This window comes from Sander lucioperca, chromosome 6, assembly GCF_008315115.2.
Source record: "Sander lucioperca isolate FBNREF2018 chromosome 6, SLUC_FBN_1.2, whole genome shotgun sequence".
In the NCBI taxonomy this organism is placed as follows: Eukaryota; Metazoa; Chordata; class Actinopteri; order Perciformes; family Percidae; genus Sander; species Sander lucioperca.
The window spans coordinates 11,691,377-11,709,479 of NC_050178.1; the positions used below are offsets into that span (position 1 = coordinate 11,691,377).

Sequence of the window (18,103 nt, forward strand, 5' to 3'; positions counted from 1 at the left end):
CATATACCATTTTACCAAAAGACACAATTCATGTTTTCTGGAGCTTTCTAAAGTTAAGTGTTTAAATAGTGATGCATCACACTAGCGGGAAATGAAGTAACTTAAAATGAATATGATTTGTCACAAAAATATAGGGTAATTAAAAGGGCTGGCAAGAAAATCAGATATTACGATATTCTTGACCAAATACTTCAATATCGATATTGCGGCGATATTCTAGGGTTGACAATTGGTGCTTTAACAAAATATCTTCACACCTAGATTTTAGATAAATAATCATCAGTAATGTGGACATAATGTCTAAGTGGGGAAAAGGCAAATAATAGAACAGCTAGCAAGTCTGGTAAGTTCAGAAAAGTACATGACTTTACTGTGATGCAGCCTTTAAAACCAGGAAAAGACAACACTTATGTCATATCACGATATTACGATATCCAAAATCTAAGACGATATTTAGTCTCATATCACAATATCGATATAATATTGATATATTGCCCAGCCCTAGTAATTAATTTAAAACACAGTAGGAAATCTGTTAGTTCAGCTTCTGTCCAGCAGCTGCAGCTCTTCACTCTGTAAAGAAACATATTGATACTGTCAGTTTGTTTTATTTACATACTGTAGTGTACACTCAAATATTTTTCTTTATGGAAAAATGTGCAATTCTTAAACCTTATACAAGTGTTAATACCTCTGACATTCAGTGTCATTGAGGATTCGGATGTCCCCAGTTTGTTCTCAATGACGACTTTGTATTCCCCATCATCTGTGGGTCCCACTCTTAGTATGAGCAAGGAGCAGACTCCACATACATTGGTGATGAGGTAATTGGTGTTTGTGTTCAGGCTGATGTTGTTACGGTACCATGTCACACGTGGAGCTGGATCACCCTTTACCGCGCAGCTTATGTAGCACTCGTAACCTTGTGGAGCTGTGCGCCTCTTCAGAGGAACGATAAATGATGGAGGTGACTGAAAATCATAGGATTTTGTCTCTGGCATGTTTACTTTGAACTTTCCTGAAACACAAAGAAATGCTTAAAGTTAGGGTTTAACAGCGTTCAGCGCTCTACACTTTTACCAGTGTCCTTGCCAAGTATCGGTTCAGGCACCATTTAGGCAGTGGCACCATTTTAAAAGTATCGTTTTAGCACCACTGTCAGGAAAAAAACAAAACGATACCCAACCCTAGTATTAACCTAAGGGGTAACTAGAGTTAAACTGTTCTGAGATCTGGTTTGGTGAGAAGTGGTTTTAAATTTCAGAATAGAAGTGGTATGCTGAGGCATTTTTTAATGGTAAATAAACATATACTTCAGCATACGAGTCAGGTTTTAGTGTTGTGTACAGGAAAGTGAGAATTGATTCAGATGTCTTTGTGATCAACCCACAAGCACAAACCTTTTTCCTTTTTGGTTCCAAACACAGGTGATTCAGAAGGTGGTGAAGGACCCATGTCATTTTTAGCAAATACCCTAAAGTTATACTCCCGTCCGGGCAAAATATTGATAACGGTGAACTTATTGTTGAAGAGGTTGTCTGCCACTGTCCTCCAAGTATGTTTGAAAGAGTCCCGCTTTGATACCATGTAGTGTAGTCTGTCATCTCTCTTCTCATCTGGAGAGGGAGTCCAGGACAGAGTCACTGTTCCTGGGATGTTCTGTTCCAGCTCCACTGGACCTGGAGGCTTGGGATCATCTACAGCCAGATTTAGAGGCACAGAGATACAGAGATCTGAGTTGCAAAAGTGTATCTGTCTATGCATCAAACGGTACCATATACAGTATCTGCATACAGCTCAGTGTCTCTTTGCTGTAAGTATGTATTTTACAGTTTAACACTTGCATTCCATAAATCCAATTGGGATTAATTCTGTCAAGTGTTCTAATAATAATAATAATAATAGTTCTAATGCGGCCATAAAAGAGTATGCATTCAGTCTCTGTAACCTCACTGTGTTTGTGATATGTTTTTATATATCAAGTCATGAACAGTAGTACTTCATGGCCACGCACACTGAGATTCACCTGTAACTCTGATTTCAACATTGATGCTCGCCTGGCCGACAATGTTCTTGACAGTAATGGTGTAGATGCCACTGTCGGACCGCTCAGATGTGGGGATTAGCAGTTGAGAGCCTTTATCAGAGTTGGTAATAGTTACGTGTTTGGGCACTGGAATACCGTCTTTTATCCAAGAGATTTGTGGCACTGGGGAGGCCTGTAGACAATAAGAAAGATATCACATTCATTTGTAAATGAAATAAAATACATTCTCCAATGAACCCATTAGGAGGAAAACTTCTGGCACAATACCTCAAAGTTGATGTTCAGACGGACTGTGTTTCCAGATCTTACCACCACAAAGGTCTTCATTTTGCGGTCTTTAAACTTTGGCTTTACTGTGAGGGGGAAATTTAAAATACAATGCTTAGATTTTTGTAATTATATAATTTAGCAAACTGGAAGTTTTTCATTCTGCTTAAAATAATGTTTTCAGTTTAGGATTTTTTTAAATAATGTCTACTGTATTTTATAGATTATTAAGAAATCAAAGCCTTTGTTTGAATTCTTGAATATTTTCTATTCCTGTAGACATAGATAGGGTACACCAGCTGTTAAAAATACCACATTGCAATCTGTTACTGGAACCTATTTCAGTGTTGCAAATGATCCACAACCACAAGGTGGTTAAATAAACCAAGAAACAAAAACAAGCAGTTTTAATACGTACATATCCACATGCACGAAACTCTTTTGGTTAAAAACAACAAAACCTTTACTGCAGTGGTGTTTTATTGTTGTGCCATGCCTTTAAATTGCTACGGTTGGTTGAAAACCCAACCTGCATTTTAACTTCAGTATTTTGTTCATGCTGGGCTATCCAGTTAAGACCTTTCCTGTCTGAAATGTCTTGTCAAAACAATTTTACCCTTTACCTGCAATATCCACGGATATGAAAAAATATATAGTGTAACTACACTATAGAAAAAAGAAAAAAAGGTAAGCTGTTATGCAGGCTAACCTATATTTTCTTGTTTCAGAGCTATGCCGTACCTTTGACAGGCGTAGGGTTATTATAGGCAGAGGCTGCACTGTGCACATGTATTATGGAAGAAAAACTTAGATTATTTGCTATTCATGCGGATACTAAATGAAACTTGATCATGACATCATATAGAAACAGTCAGGTTCTTGATTTTAAATTTCAAATCTTACCAGGAGGAGGCATGGCAATTATGTAATTGTCAAAGCCATGAGGTTCTCCGTCACCTCCATAATTAGTGGCAATTACTCTCGCCCAGTAGCTGGCCATTGCCTTTAAGCCATGCACGTTGTAGGATGTTAGAGTAATTGGGATGGCATTACAACGGGTCCATTCAAGGTTTTCTATTGATCTGATCTCTACGTAGTAGCCTTGGGCTTCATCCTCTACTCCTTTAATTTCTTTCGGTTTCGTCCAAGCCAGTGAAAATGTGGTGTAATTGGAGGATGTTAACTTTAGGTCTGTGACTTTGCCTGGGGGTTCTGAAATTACAGTAATTAGAGGTTATTGGCTCAATGTTGCAGTGTTTTATAATTACCAAAGAGCTAGAAACAGCATTTTGTCCAACAGCATGTCAGCATGAGTTGAATAATCTTCAGTGAAGACAACTGCTGTAGAATGTAAGAATTCAGTGTGACGGGCTTACTCATTGGATCTCTTGCGTTTACTGTGTCACATGGAAGACTAGGGTGTCCAGCACCAGATAGGTTGATAGCAGACACCCTAAATTCATACGCTGCCCCTTCAATAACATCTTTCACTGCAAACTTTATATCTGTGGAAAAGGAAGAAATGGTTATAACATCACTAAGAATGCTCATTATGTGGGCAGATGCATAGCAGGCATTCATTTTCACACTTTGTTATTTGGTAATTTCCTGCAGCTTGCCATAGTAGTCGGATACCTGTAATAGGCCCTCCTTGGTTTACAAGGCTCCAGTAATTTGTGCCTTTCTTGTTCTTTTCTAAATTGTATCCCACTATTTTGGTTCCTCCAGTGTCACATGGAGGACACCATGTCAGATTGATGCAGTCTTTAAAGGCACTGACCACTTTTGGTGCTGTTGGGGATCCAGGATAACCTGTGGGGGAAACATGACGTTGTTCACTATTCTGTGGTATTATGTTGTGCTACTCTATTTTCTTTTGTTACTTCCAAAATTAAAACATGCTGCACAACTCCAGTACTCCATGCTTTAGTAACCAAATCACTCAATTTGATAGATGGCTGAAACCAGCAAGAGAGCTATAACGTGTTTGGCGAATAAAGAATGATGTACTGGAGAAGATAGTTTTAAATTTGATGGACACACAATGGTCTGCACCTCACTGTGTGTTCTCAAAGTCAAAACTTTTATCCCCTCAACCGAAGGAGTTGGATGATGTTATGTTTTCTTCTAATTAATGCAAAATGTTTACTGTTGTACATTGTGGAAAAGTTGGTCATCAGGCCAGGTAGATCTGATTAAAGCACCGAGGTGTAGGATTTTAACATTGCTGATTCCTGGCAACTCTTAGTGGAAGTATCAAAAATGACATCCTACAATAATAATCCTCCTCTTTTAAATACTCAAAGGCCATATGCAAATGTTTGTATCTAGAAAGAATTATGAAATCCTGAAATATTGCATCTTCTTAAAATAATATTTTACCTGCTTCCCTAGAATGTTTTAGAGGTTTTCATCAGACAACAGCAAAAATGGCTCCAACTAAAGACTTACGTAATACACCAGCTGGTATGTCCTCTGACTGCAGGTAGTCACTGATGCCTTCTGAGTTCTTGGCTCTGATCCTGTAGCAGTATCTCCTTCCAGGGTTCACATCTGAATCTTTGTAACTTGGGTTGTTGCCAGGGATCTCACCGAGATTTGACCATTTATTGCGCCCAACTTGTTGGCGGTCTATGATATAGTTTGTGACCGGGCATCCACCATCGTCTTTTGGTGGTTTCCATTTGAACTCAACAGATGTTACAGCACTTTCTATTATGTCCACAGGTCCTTGTGGTGGTGTGGGTTTGTCTGTTGAGGAAATGAAAATAAGTCATACTAACAGCAAAAAGCATTGCTCTCCCTTTACATACAGAACAATGGCAAACTTTAAGTCTCTTATTGTCAACTCACCCAGTACGATAAGTTTGGAAATTGCCTCAGTTGTACCAAATTCATTTTTTATTTTTATTTTGACCTCTCCACCATCTTTCCTTTGACACTTAACAAGGCGTAGTTTGCTTTCAGTAGCTGATGTTTCAATCTTCACGTTGAGAGCGGGCAAAAGCTCGTCATCATCCTTGTACCACTGTATATTCATCGGTGCCCCACCTGAGAATGGCAGCTTCCATTCGGCATTTTCACCTGCCTTTATAATGACTGGCTTTGTGAATTTTCCTAGTGCATCAGCGTCAATTTTTGGTGGATCTTCAATGTTAGAGAAAAAAGTTTTTGTCAAAAACATAAACTGTTTTAACCCATGGGAAAATGTATCAGTTGATACTAAACCTTCTTAGTCGTTTTTATTCTGACCTTGAATATGAAGTGTTGCTTCTGATTTACGGCCTTCAGCTTCAAAGCGGTACACAGCTGCATCATCTTTTTTACAGCAATCAATTATCAACCTGTGACAGGCTCCATCTTTGATAATTGTTACACCATCCTCATTGGTTAGCTTGTCAGATAGAAATATGTAATATTCATCAGACAATCATTTTCATAAATTGAGGTATGCAATGCACAATCTATTTTTGGCTATGATGGATCGTTACGGTTTTGCAAGCTAGGAAACAGAGAGATGCATGGCAGTAATCCTATACTCATAATTCTCCCAAAATAGTTGACTTACCAGCTTCCCATCTTTATACCAACGTCCCTCAGAGGTCTCACTGCTTAGTTTGCAAGACAGCTCTGCCCGTTCACCAACATTAGCAACAGTATCTGACAGCCCACTGACAAACTGAACACCACAATCTGCAACAGTAAGAACAAAGTAAAAAAAATGTAATTAGCAAAATGTGTGCATTGTATTTGGTGATATGTAACCGCTGTTATATTTACTATTCTATTATAATTGACTATTTTAGTGTGCAAGTCCATACAAATTAATAGTGCAGACTGCAGAGCAAACAAAGGTAGAGACGATGCAGTTTTCTATTTTACGGCGTAAGCAAATGAAGGATAGCAATGACCAGAGCATTATTCAGTCTTCACATAATGCAAGGATTTTACCTATAACTGTGTCAGGAACCAAAGGGCCAGTTCGTACTCGCTTATTTTTCTTATCATTTGCATCATCTCTTTTATTTCCATCATCTCCATCTGTCAGGAGGTTCTTATGCGTGCCGTCTCCATCACCCTCGTCTCCATCAGTCTTGCTACCAGTCTTGCTACCAGTCTTGCCACCAGTCCCGCCACCAGTCCCATCACCAGAACCATCTCTTCCATCTCCCGCATCTGCAGCATCCTTTTCAGACTGTGCTCGTCTGGCTGCCTCCAAGGCGTCTTTCTGTTTTTGTAGCTTGGCCTGCTGTTCCAATGCTAGTTTAATCAGGTCATCTTGATTCCCAGTTTGGGTGCCCTTGCGGCCTTTACCATTTGGATCAGCTGAATTACCGTGAACACACAAGTAGGGAAAATGAATCTTCTACTTTTGTTGAAACATTTTTTAAATAAACAAAGACAAAAAGGGGCCCTATTTTAACGATCTGAAACGCAAGTATCAAATGCCAAACGCAAGTAGCTTTGTGGGCAGATCTCGGGCGCTGTTGCTATTATACCGGCGGGATAAATGACTCTTGCGCCCAACGCAAATCTAAAATGGGTTGGTCTGAAGTAGCTACATTACTCATAGGTGTGGTTTGGGTGTAACGTGCAATAAACCAATCAGAGAGTTATCTCACATTCTCTTTAAAAGCAGGCGCGCTTGTTCCATGGCGGATTGCTATTATAATGGCGGATTTGCTAGGCGCACGCTCTAATACATCCATGGGCGCACGCCAGGAGCGGTTCACAGCCGAGGAGTCCGACGTTTGCTGTTCATTTTTCTTTTTGACAAAATGTAAATAAAGAAATGTCACAAAAACATACTTTCCGATGTTTTTGGGCTCACTCTCACTGAATCACGAGGTTATGAATGCATGGTGATATTTTTACAATGTAGTCTAACATTAGACCGAGATTACCTCACTATAGACAATGCAGCTCTTCTGTCTCTCCTCTCCTGTGCTGCTGCTGGGGCATTTGGGTTAAGTGGCATCGGCACATGCAGTTCAACATCACATCTCCTTAAGTCCTCTACTATTTCCTCATTTATGTCATCAACACATCCATGATTCATGGAAACGTTGTGTAAAACAAGGTCATATTTTTCTTGTATGTATGTATGGTTTGCAAAAATGGGAACTGCTGGGTCCGTGAGATGAGAGAAGCAAAGTGTATGCGCGGTGTGCACACTCTACATTACGGCCAAACATGTGCCCTTAAAATAGCATCTGAATAACGCGCCACTGACTTTAGACTAGGTTTTTCCTGGTCTGTGGCGGAATTGTTTTCTGAAACTGCAAAATAGCACTAGGGAACGTTTGCGCCAGAACACGCCTCCTCTTTTTGCTGAACGACCCCCGGGAGCGCAAGTTCATTCCCTAATTTACCGACGTGAGTCTGTGGAGGGAAAAGTCCGCTGTGCGTCGGGTGCAAAATAGGAATGATACATGCGTCGGTGTACAAAGTCAATTGCGCTGGGTGCAAGATAGGGCCCAAGGAGTCTTTGGCTATCACACTATCAATTTTTTTTAAATTTTTATTAATGTACATAAAAAGAGAAGATATCCTACCTTCCACTTTGAGAGAGGCACTGCTAGTTGTTATTCCAGCAATGGCATAATATGCCCCATCATCTGCCATTTTACAGTCTTTAACTCTCAATGTGTGAATTAGCTTGTCCTCTGAGACAGTGATCTCATATTTGTCCCCATGTTCAAGTGAAGAATCCTCTTTTGACCAGGTAATTCTGTTGAGAGGTGATGATAAGACGCATTGAAAGATGGCGTCCTCACTTTCAAAGGCCTTCACATCCTTAATCTTGGCTATGAAATCCACATCAGGCACTAAGGAGGGAGGAAGGTGGATTTGAATTTCACTGGTGGATTAATTGAGTGACTTCTCATTCCTAAACGTGCCTTGAGTTGTCTCACCAAATGCCAGTACAATCATCTTGTTTTATTACAGTAGCAATAATTGCACTTTACCTTGGAAGTCAGTTGCAAGGACATTTGCTTCTTCAACATCAAGCTGGTAAAATCCAGCATCTTCTGGCTGAGGATCTTTGATGCTGAAAACATACTTTGTCCCTGTTTTCTTAAGGCTATGCTTTGAATTTTCATCATCACCATAAGGAACAGGTTCCCCATCCTTTTTAGAGAAACTGATTAGATTGTTTGATTTCTTTTATATTTGAGCAGTGATTGGTTTTAAATAGTTTATTTTTAAATACATATTAACTCACCTTGTATAGGTTAATGGCACTGTTGGGATCCTGTAGTTTCATGTCAAGGCTAAATTCCGCTCTCCCATTGGGTTTTACTTCTATTTGTTTCACATTTTCCAGTTGCTCTACAACCTACAATACAAAGAAAAGAATTCCTATGTATGTATCTGTAAAGAGCATTGCAGCGCTTGGGAGCGCTTTAAAACCTTTTTTATACAGTCTATGTTTAAAACTCACAGAAGAAAGTAGTAGTGTTTGTGATGCAGTTGGCTCATAAAATTTAATGAGAATCAAAGTCATAAAAAAAATAAAATAATTAAATTTTTTTTTTTTAAATAAAAAAAAAAAAATTGAAGTTATTTAAAAATTAAATCGTGAACAGGGTGAATCGAGATCGCGATTTTATAACGATTAATCGTGCAGGCCTACTTCTGACTACACCCAGAGGTGAAATGGGCTTTAAACTTTCAACCAGACCGTGGAACATTACTTTACAGAGTGGTGTTGAGTTACTCTGTGAAGTCAGCACCAGGTTTTCTATTCCCGCTTTAAAACACTATAAGCAAATGTTATAAACTCTCACAGCTCAAAATGCTCTTTAGTTTTCAACCTTATTTAAAACCTCACCAACATTTTGCAAACTTCAAAATACATGATACAGAATTCATGTGCAGTTGTTACAAACTGCAGACAGTACAGTACCTTTGCCTGCTCATCTGCCCTTTCCTTTTTCAACTGGTTGAGTCTCTTCAGCAACCAGCGAAAGTCAAAAACACCAAAGTCTGCACAAATTTTTTCATAGTCCTTCTTTGGTGCATTGATAAGCAGTTCCAAGAGCTTAGGATCAATTTCGCCATCTTTTTTTGGTGGCAGTTTTTTTTTTCTGGTGACAACAACACTGAAAAGAGAAGAACAGAGTAACATGTATTCTGGGGTTCTACAGGAGTACATATTTAAAAAGAATACAGTAGCAGTGCATACAAAAAATAATAATGTGACTCTGACTTAAACTTACGTTTTCTTAAGCATTTTTCTGAAATCTTGTGGTGGTTCATTTGCATTTGCTGAAAGAAAATGAAATGTACCATAAATTGGAAAAAAGAAAAATGAGATTGTTCTTTTTAAAGGCAAATGATGATTCACAAACATATTTGTTGAAACTCTTTATGGTTTTATCAAATCCTTAAAATGTAAAAACAAACAAAAGACACTGTATACAATAATTTGTTTATCTTTAAATCCATAGGGTCTTGCTCTGCACATTTTTTTAATTACAGCATAGATCTCAGTATTTTATTACCATGTTCAACACACATTATTGGTATTTTTTATGAGGTCCAATTTCAAGAAGAAAAAAAACAATCAAGAACTCTGTGTAATTCTATAAAAGAAATGTGTGGATTGATAAATGATAGAAAGAGAAAACTTAAGCTACTTCTAATTCTAGTTTCATACCTGCCTGGGCTTTCTTCTTAAGGCCAACTGGAAGAGAAAAAAATACAAACAAGAAATAATTTGTAAATAATCAAAGCTCCAGTATATTATACTTTAATTTGATTTATTTACAGTGAACATATGGCATAGTAATAATTTGTCTTTTACCTTCAATAACCTTAAGAGCTGCAGTGCAGACAGCCATTCCATACTCATTGGTGGCGAAGCATTTGTAGGTGTCGGCTTGATCTGGTTTTATCTTGAGTATCTGATAAAGCAATTTTTTCGTAGTTGGATTACATCTTTAGTTGCTAGATATTAGTTTCTGAGCTTTTCAAATTAATAAAGTACTGTGAAGTACTTTGATTAAGAGCAAATCAAAGCACTTCACTGTAGTGTACTTTTAAACAATTGTCTGGACATTACATATTTTATACAAATCAGGAAGGATGGAAGTACAGGAGAGTGGATTGTGATACATTGGTATAATACATTATTAAGTTTGTGTTTTTTACGAGATGTTAAGCATTTTTATTTGCATACTGTTTTCTCACCTCAAGAATGTGCTCTTGAGCTCTTTCATCGTATCTTGCCTTGTATATTTGTGGGTCATCAACCTCGCCCATATTACGCCCCCATGTTACAGTTGGTGCAGGCTCTCCACTAACCATAGCTTTGAAAAATCCTTTTTTACCTGAAAAATCAAAATACTGAGAGCCATACAACAGTAACTGCCGTTACATGGTCAATATTTTTTCAACCCAATTGAAATCATTTGATTAGAAATTCCAAATCAACTCTTTACATGGACACTAAATAAAGTGATCCGATAAGATGTGTGTTGCCCCAAAGAATTTAATACAAATATAACTTTTTTTGACTAGCGCAAAGTGGTTCCAGCCGCTGTGAAGCGTCTAATATGCCGGAAAGAAGAATACTTTATTGAGATGGTTTGGTGGATTCCGGCTTCGTTCATTTTTTCAAACATTTTTTTAACAATTTCTTGTTTTGAGCTTTTTGACCATCATTCAACAATTAACAATTTGTAATTATTATTATTATTATTATTATTTTTTTTTTTAATGTCTCTAACAAAAAAGTTGTATCAGCAACAGAGCAGTTTTGTTTTGCTACCGCCATGTTTCTGTCCCTCCTGAAGCAACGTCACCTAATGTTACCCCCCACATGGGGCAAACATGCGCAGAAAGAATACATTTACCAACCAGAGAGGAACGATTGAATTAAGCGTTTACATGGATATCAGCCACTAATATTTTCCTATTGAATGCATTATGAAACATTACATTTACATCACCCCTCTCAACCTGATTAAAAAAAATCCTACCGATCAGGCTGGATCGGGCCAGTCTCTTCCATTTGAGGGGGTTACATGAGGCATTTTTATTCTGATTGGGCCATTGTTCTGATTATTATTGGAATATTAGGGTCCATGTAAATGCAGCTAGTGATACAGTTGTAGATAATGTTTGATTATGTTGTTGTTACCAAAGTTCTACTTCGTGGGTTTTGTTATTTACCCTCTTGAGCAGTCACAGACATTGGTTTCCGAGTGAAGTCAGGTGTTGTCTTTCCTGCAGGCAGTTCCTCAACATACTGAGTGATCATTACCCCGGGAACTCTGGACCTTTTCTTGATAGCCACTGTTAAGACCAGAACATACCAATAAGACTCTGGAAATGGGAATTGTATTCATTATTCACACTGTTAAAATATGCTTGAGCAAAACCATGGGATTGGATATGCTTACACACATTTGTTGAGCTGCAGTTTTTCTTGCCATATATCTCAAAAGTGATAACATTAAACCTCCAAAGCTTTAAGTTTTAAAAACTGTAATATTATATTTAATAACAATTAAATCCAAGATTTGTGAAAAAAGCACCATAGTAAACAGTCATGGTGATTTTAAATGGCCATTACACACATTACTATTGCTTTTACTTTTGGTTGCAGTTATGCTAGAATTTCACAAGAGGTCAGTATTTACTTTCTCTTACACTGGTTAAATTACATTGTAGTAGTGCACCTGTACAATGAACAGTTCCTGAGGATAAACTAATAAAGAAAAAAGAAGGAAAAAAGACAGCTGTACAGGTGCATATGGACTGCTACAATGTAATTTAACCAATGTAATGATCCACTTTTGAATGGACTGTGTCCTCTCTGATTAAGTGTAGAAAAATATTGGGCTAATGACAATGCATTGATTATGAGCCTATAACATAACTGGTCTGATTATCCATTGTTTTTAAATGTACTGAGTGGCATTTTTTCTGCCTTTTCCTGTTCACAGTCCGTGATGGGAGTGCCACTTTGTGAATGAATGATGTCATTCAAGAGCCGGACCTGATTGGTCCTGGTCAGTCAACCAAACTATTTAAGGCTATGGTTGAGGTGAATGTGTGAATTTACCTGATGAAGGTCTAAGACCGAAATGTTGTATTTTTCTAAATACATTATTGCTTGCGTAATGGTCAATATCAATTTCTAAAAACTAATATTCTTCTATTATAAAAGAAATAAGTACATTTAATGTAAAACAAAAGACTTGAATGATGACAAAGTGGAGGTGCCTTAATCCGTATGTTTACATGCACACCAATATTCCACTATTATTCCGAATATGACAATATTCCGAAGCATTCCGAAACAGCATATTCCGGTTGTATATTCCGAATAAGGCCTTTTTCCGAATATAGCATTTTCTGATTAAGACGTGGGATATTCCGGTATTATTCAGGTTTTAGAGGCATTCTTTGGACATGTATACAGTGCATTCGGAACGTGTGTCTCAATCAGGGTTTTTACCGCAGCCTTATGGTCAGTTCTGTGCATTGCTATGGTTTCTGTACACAAACCAACCAGCCAACAGTTTGCAAGGCTGCAGACCTGATAAGAAGGAGAAACACAGCTACTTTTAAACATTATCAAAGACTTGGATATCAACAGGTTTTTGGATATGCGCACACATCGCTATGCCGACCTTTTCAAGAAGCTGGTTGAAGGAATGAAAGAGGGACTGTGTTCACAAGTCCCTCTTGCCAAGTCTGCCGTTGCTGGTAAACTTTGAAAAAATCCTGTTTTGCACGGCTACATGTAAACGGGAATATTACATTACATGTCATTTAGCTGACGCTGATATTATATATCAGAGGTCGCACGCAGCTGGAGCAACTAGGGGTTAAGTGTCTTGCTCAGGGACACATTGGTTGATGTATCACAGTGGGAATCAAACCCAGATCTCTCACACCAAAGGCATGTGTCATATCCGCTGCGCTATCACCACCACAAATGCAGTGAAAGGCCACAGGTCGGAATCAAACCTGCGGCCCCTGACATCAAGCACAGAGCCTCTACAACTAGGCCACCCAAGCCTAGAGGAATATTAGTGGAATACTCACTTTCATTAGCCATGTAAACAGCTTAGTCGGAATATCGTCTTTTTCGGAATTAGGGCAAAAACCGGAATATTATGTGCATGTAAACATAGTCAATGTCAACAGCACTATCACCCTTGGAACCCTTAAGAGTTTCCTGTTCCTGTAGTGTTGGAGACCGCAAAAGAGAGATGGGTGACACTTTTTGTCAGCCTTATTTCTCTCTAGGATTTTAGCTGTAGGATGACTCAGCACACAACGGAAAGTTCATCCACTGTCTGTTAATCCTTTTTCTGCACCAGCATCACACCTCGTTATGACTCAGAGCGGCTTCATTCACCTTGGGGCTTGAACCTTTGACATGAATTTACTGCTGCATAATACAGATAGGCCAAACAGCTAATTACCATGTGCAAAATAGAATGTGTCCCACAATTATTGTAGTAAAATATGTTCTTAAGCGATATGGAACTATTGTAGTCTTATGACTCATTGTATGTTTCTAAACCGTGCCAGTGTTAACTAGGATATGTAGATACCATACCAAATCTTAAATCACATTTTGATTTATTAAATCAAAACACCAGCTACAAATTGGTTTTCAAAATGATGCCGCAAAATCTGGTGAGTCAGGGGCCACTAATGTAACCTGACTCCGCCAGATGGATTTGCTCGACATATACTTTCCGTTGGATAACTTTTGGGAAGGGGCGAAAATACTGGTTAGCTGATTGGATAAACCATCTGTCTATCACCACCTATGTTGGTGATAGACGGGCCAAATCAACCAATCAGATCAACGATATATCAAACTCTTGCCGAAACCAGTCGGGAGAAGAGCAAAAACATCTTTTCCTCTGAGAAAAGCCTCCAGTGCCGTTTTTTGCTCTTCTTTCAATGAAGGAATACTTTCTAATTCGGATAAAACTTGCACAATAGCTACGCTCATCTCATCCATGGAAGCAGCCATGTTGTGTAGACTGAACAATCGCTTCTCGTTGCGTCACACCTAAACCCGCCTCAAAACCAACTTGATTGGTCGGTCGTTTGGCGAACGGCTCCAAATTTTCTCTGTCTCAAGATGCCAGACTGATCTGCGAGTGGAAAACTGGAGCTTGCGAGATCAGGACGGTCTCACGAGGCTACCACTAATGAGCCATTTTTAGAGAAAATATATTTAGACAAAATACCAGCAATGACACAACTTAAAGGGATACTTCGCTGATCTAAATCCAGCTCTGTGTCATGGCAGTGTGGTCAGTGTGTGCAGATGAACGGTGTTTGGCTTCCCTCTGAGGCTGAAGTGCATGGAGCTGGATAGCCGGATGACAAGAAATTATGCTTTTTACGTACTACTACTCTAGTGGGTTTTTTTTGCGACGATTTTTTTAAATAGATTTTTTTCCCCTTAGAATCGATATATATATATATATATATATATATATATATATATATATATATATATATATATATATATGACTCCATCAGGTCGAAAGCAGAAAATGCAGAAAATCCGTTATGTACTTCTTTACAATTGAAATAAATGTCAGACTGCCTGACTGACTCACACGTGTTTTTAGAAATGTCTCATGATAAATTGTGTCTAGAGGTGTAATATTCCACTTTTGTTACCGGTAAAGAAGCAAAAGAAAATCGCAATACTCAATACAATCGAATCCCAATACTTCTAGAATCGCAATAAATGAAAATCGCAATACAAAGTATGAGTATGGTCATATGATGCGTACGTTGTACCTTTTTAATGACAATCTTAAATGCCAGGAGAGAGACCTGGCTGGCACCCCTAAGCCTAATATGTCTTCAATGTTTTCACCGTTTAAGTTTTGGGGGAACTTTTCCTTATCTAAAGTGAGTGTCAGAGGTCACAGAGGGTGTCATAAAGATTGTAAAGCCCCTTAAGGCAAATTTTTTATTTGTGGTATTATACTGTATAGGCCTAGGTAAAATTGACTTGACTAGTTTTTCTTTCTTCACTTTTTTTTTCTTTCCTTCTCTTCTGCAGTCATATCTCAAGTATTTTCTGTTAGTGGATATTAATTTAAAAAGAAATGCATAAGGCTTTGGAAAATCAAAGAAAAGCTTATGCCATTCAGATGGATTTGTCCATATAAATCTATTTCAACATTTGTGAAGGGCTTTAAACTACTAAACAGAACTTTGTTATAATTTATGCTAAATTTCTCTAAATTATAACTTAATAATACAGCATGTTAGCCTATTAACAACCATTCAATATTTTCAAACAGAACACACACTAAAAAGTCGCTCACATTTGCCAACTTACCAAAGGCTTTTGGGTCCTGGTTTGTTTTAGAAGTCATTGCAGCGTTGGTCGATTGTTTGTCAACTCAGAGTTTTGATCGCTTTGTGGCTGAAACACAAAGAAAAAACTGTCAAAATTGATGTAGCTACATCAGTATTTATTGTATTCGTCAGTATTCAGAACCAAGCATAGCGTTCCAAGTGTTCAGTTTTCATAAGGCTGACATTGATTTGTAATTGAGAACAGTTTCATGTTGATATGACTCAACTGAACTTTACGATACACTGTTCAAGACAAGTACTTTTTTGAATTTGTGGTTTTCTTGATTAATGTGTTTTTCCGCTGTATAGTTGTCGATCAAATACTCTTAAATGTTAGATCTTTCACATGATGTTACTAACTTTAAGACATTATGTTGTGCTAAATCAACTGTTTAATTAATGTGTTGTATGACTTTTTTACTCAAACAAAAACACAAGGAGGGTAGTATGGGAAAAGCAACTAGATTTTGTTTATTTGCAGTTATGCATAGAAGATATTGCAATGGTAAAAAGGTTCCTGCAAGATATTTAACATTTATAATCAACACAAAATGTACAAAATAACTGTTAAATAAAAGTTAAAGAGATTTGATGAAGGAATCGTGGAGGAAGGATTGCTTCATTATAGATATTCTTTTTACTATAAACTTGGTTTAAATAGCACTTTCCTAAATAAAGTTATAGTGCTTACAGTAAAACGAGGGTAAAACAGGGAAACTGAAAAGTATAGTACCATAATGAGATAAGACAAAACAACTTGAAAAAAAAAAACCAGAATAATGCAACTGGTGAATTGTATGCATTTTTATTTAGAAAATTACTTAGGTGATTAATTGATTATGGTTTGATAAAATAGTTGCCAAAAAAAGGTTCTGTCTCAATAATTAATTTAATAATTGTTTCAGCTCTAATTTAGTAACTTTTATATAATTAATTTGGAGCTCCCTCCATCATTCTAAGTATGCTCAAAGTCACGTGATTTAACTTGACCATTCTGTAACTGCTATAGTCATGAGAACACGGCAGATCTAAAAATGGGGCCATGGCCCGAAAAGGTTGAGGAACCATTCCTTGGAGGTTCTCTTCCTGCGTCATCTATGTTATCGTATGACATCAGCCTGTCAAAGTGGGGGATGCCTTGACGCCTGCGTGACTCGTGCAGACAGTTGGGAGACATGCTGGGACACAGTAAATGGGGAATGTGAAATCCCACCTAGAGGCTGACTCTGCCCAACTGCTGGTGGAGTCAAGTTGCTGTGCCTGCAATTTAACTGCTCAGGATCCAAACATAGAAAGGAGCGGAACGTCTTTGAAACAAACTGTTAAGCCAACGCACATATCTGTAAATCTCTTTTATGCCCCTAACTCTGACACATTATTCATTGTTTTGTACACTTGTTTTGTACACTCAAAAGACTGAAAGTAAACTTTAAACTCAAACTGCTTGTCCTGAGCAATCATGCGGATTAGTTGTTTTTTTTTCATTTGGAAGGTGGAAAGTACTAACTTTGTACTACTAATTTGAAAAAAACAAAACCTCTGCAGAGTTAATATGAGATACAGAATTTGTTTTAACCAAGTCCTCAGCATATAGGCAGTAAACTTGAGATGACTACTTTGACTGTCGCCCACGAGACCTTTAGGTCACGTACCAGTGGATGGCATTGACCAACACACTTAGTGTATGGTATTTTGATTTTTCTTTTAGCATCTTCAGTGACGAGAGGATTTTTTTTACAACTAAAGTTGGCTTTATGTCAAGATAATGGCCAAAAGGCTTTTCACATGGCCCTTCAATTTCAAGGACCTTAAGAGAAATACTGAAAAATGTAAAAAAGGATATCCGACCTTGATCATCTATAAGCCAGTAAATATATATATATATATATGCTTTAATATGGCACACATCCTGCAAACTGATTATAGTCTGCTCAGTACTTTGTTATTCATGGGGAGCAATTTGGTAAGGTCACATTCTTTACTGAAATATGGCATACGGTTGAGATCTTTACTATCAGTATTACAGGGTAATCTCAAGAGGTCCATTATTTTTTCTCATTTTACAGGGTATCAAAATCCTGCAGATTTCATTGCATTAGTTCTGAAATATGGCTTAAAAAAGTTTTAGGGTTTGCTTTTGTAGATACCCACTCCTAACCCTTTGGCAGAACGAACAGTACAGCATATTCTGGAAGCTCTTGTTGTTATGGCCTAGGTAAGTGAGGCTATGCTAACATACCAGCCACTAACAACAGGTCATAGCAAGTATTTAAAAATGGTTATCTGATCTTTTTGTCAGGATGAGTAGTTTTTGCAGCAGCAGAGTCAAATGTTTTGACAGCCTATAAACAAATGCTTATCAATTATAAATATTTCCTAGCACTTAACTTTATAATATGATGTACAGAAAATGATTACATTTAT

At 37.7% G+C, this 18,103-nt stretch overlaps 1 protein-coding gene and 1 long non-coding RNA gene across 3 annotated transcripts in view; one reads left to right on the forward strand and one right to left on the reverse strand.

Annotated features, from left to right (window-relative positions):
• The window catches only part of LOC116051473, an 87,656-nt gene that overhangs the window by 3,054 nt on the left and 66,499 nt on the right, over nucleotides 1–18,103 (forward strand). The window lies entirely within an intron of this gene.
• Nucleotides 505–15,701, reverse strand: LOC116051611 (immunoglobulin-like and fibronectin type III domain-containing protein 1). Its single transcript, XM_036002582.1, has 24 exons — nucleotides 15,660–15,701; nucleotides 11,495–11,617; nucleotides 10,511–10,650; nucleotides 10,125–10,224; nucleotides 9,978–10,004; nucleotides 9,538–9,586; nucleotides 9,225–9,420; nucleotides 8,541–8,654; nucleotides 8,284–8,446; nucleotides 7,870–8,142; nucleotides 6,449–6,640; nucleotides 6,266–6,412; nucleotides 5,883–6,007; nucleotides 5,567–5,708; nucleotides 5,168–5,461; nucleotides 4,766–5,065; nucleotides 3,950–4,126; nucleotides 3,691–3,819; nucleotides 3,218–3,526; nucleotides 2,315–2,400; nucleotides 2,027–2,219; nucleotides 1,401–1,697; nucleotides 692–1,018; nucleotides 505–573 (listed from the first exon to the last, which is right to left on the reverse strand). Exons 1-24 carry the CDS (start codon nucleotides 15,694–15,696, stop codon nucleotides 569–571), a joined length of 3,945 nt encoding a protein of 1,314 aa, XP_035858475.1. The 5' UTR covers nucleotides 15,697–15,701; the 3' UTR covers nucleotides 505–568.

Coding starts and splice junctions, on each gene's coding strand:
- LOC116051611 (XM_036002582.1), bottom strand. CDS start 15,696: ATGACTTCTAAAACAAACCAGGACCCAAAAGCCTTTG. Junction 10,225..10,510: donor CTCAAGAGCACATTCTTGAG/GTGAGAAAACAG, acceptor TTGCTTTATCAG/ATACTCAAGATAAAACCAGA. Junction 2,401..3,217: donor AATTGCCATGCCTCCTCCTG/GTAAGATTTGAA, acceptor TCCCCCTCACAG/TAAAGCCAAAGTTTAAAGAC.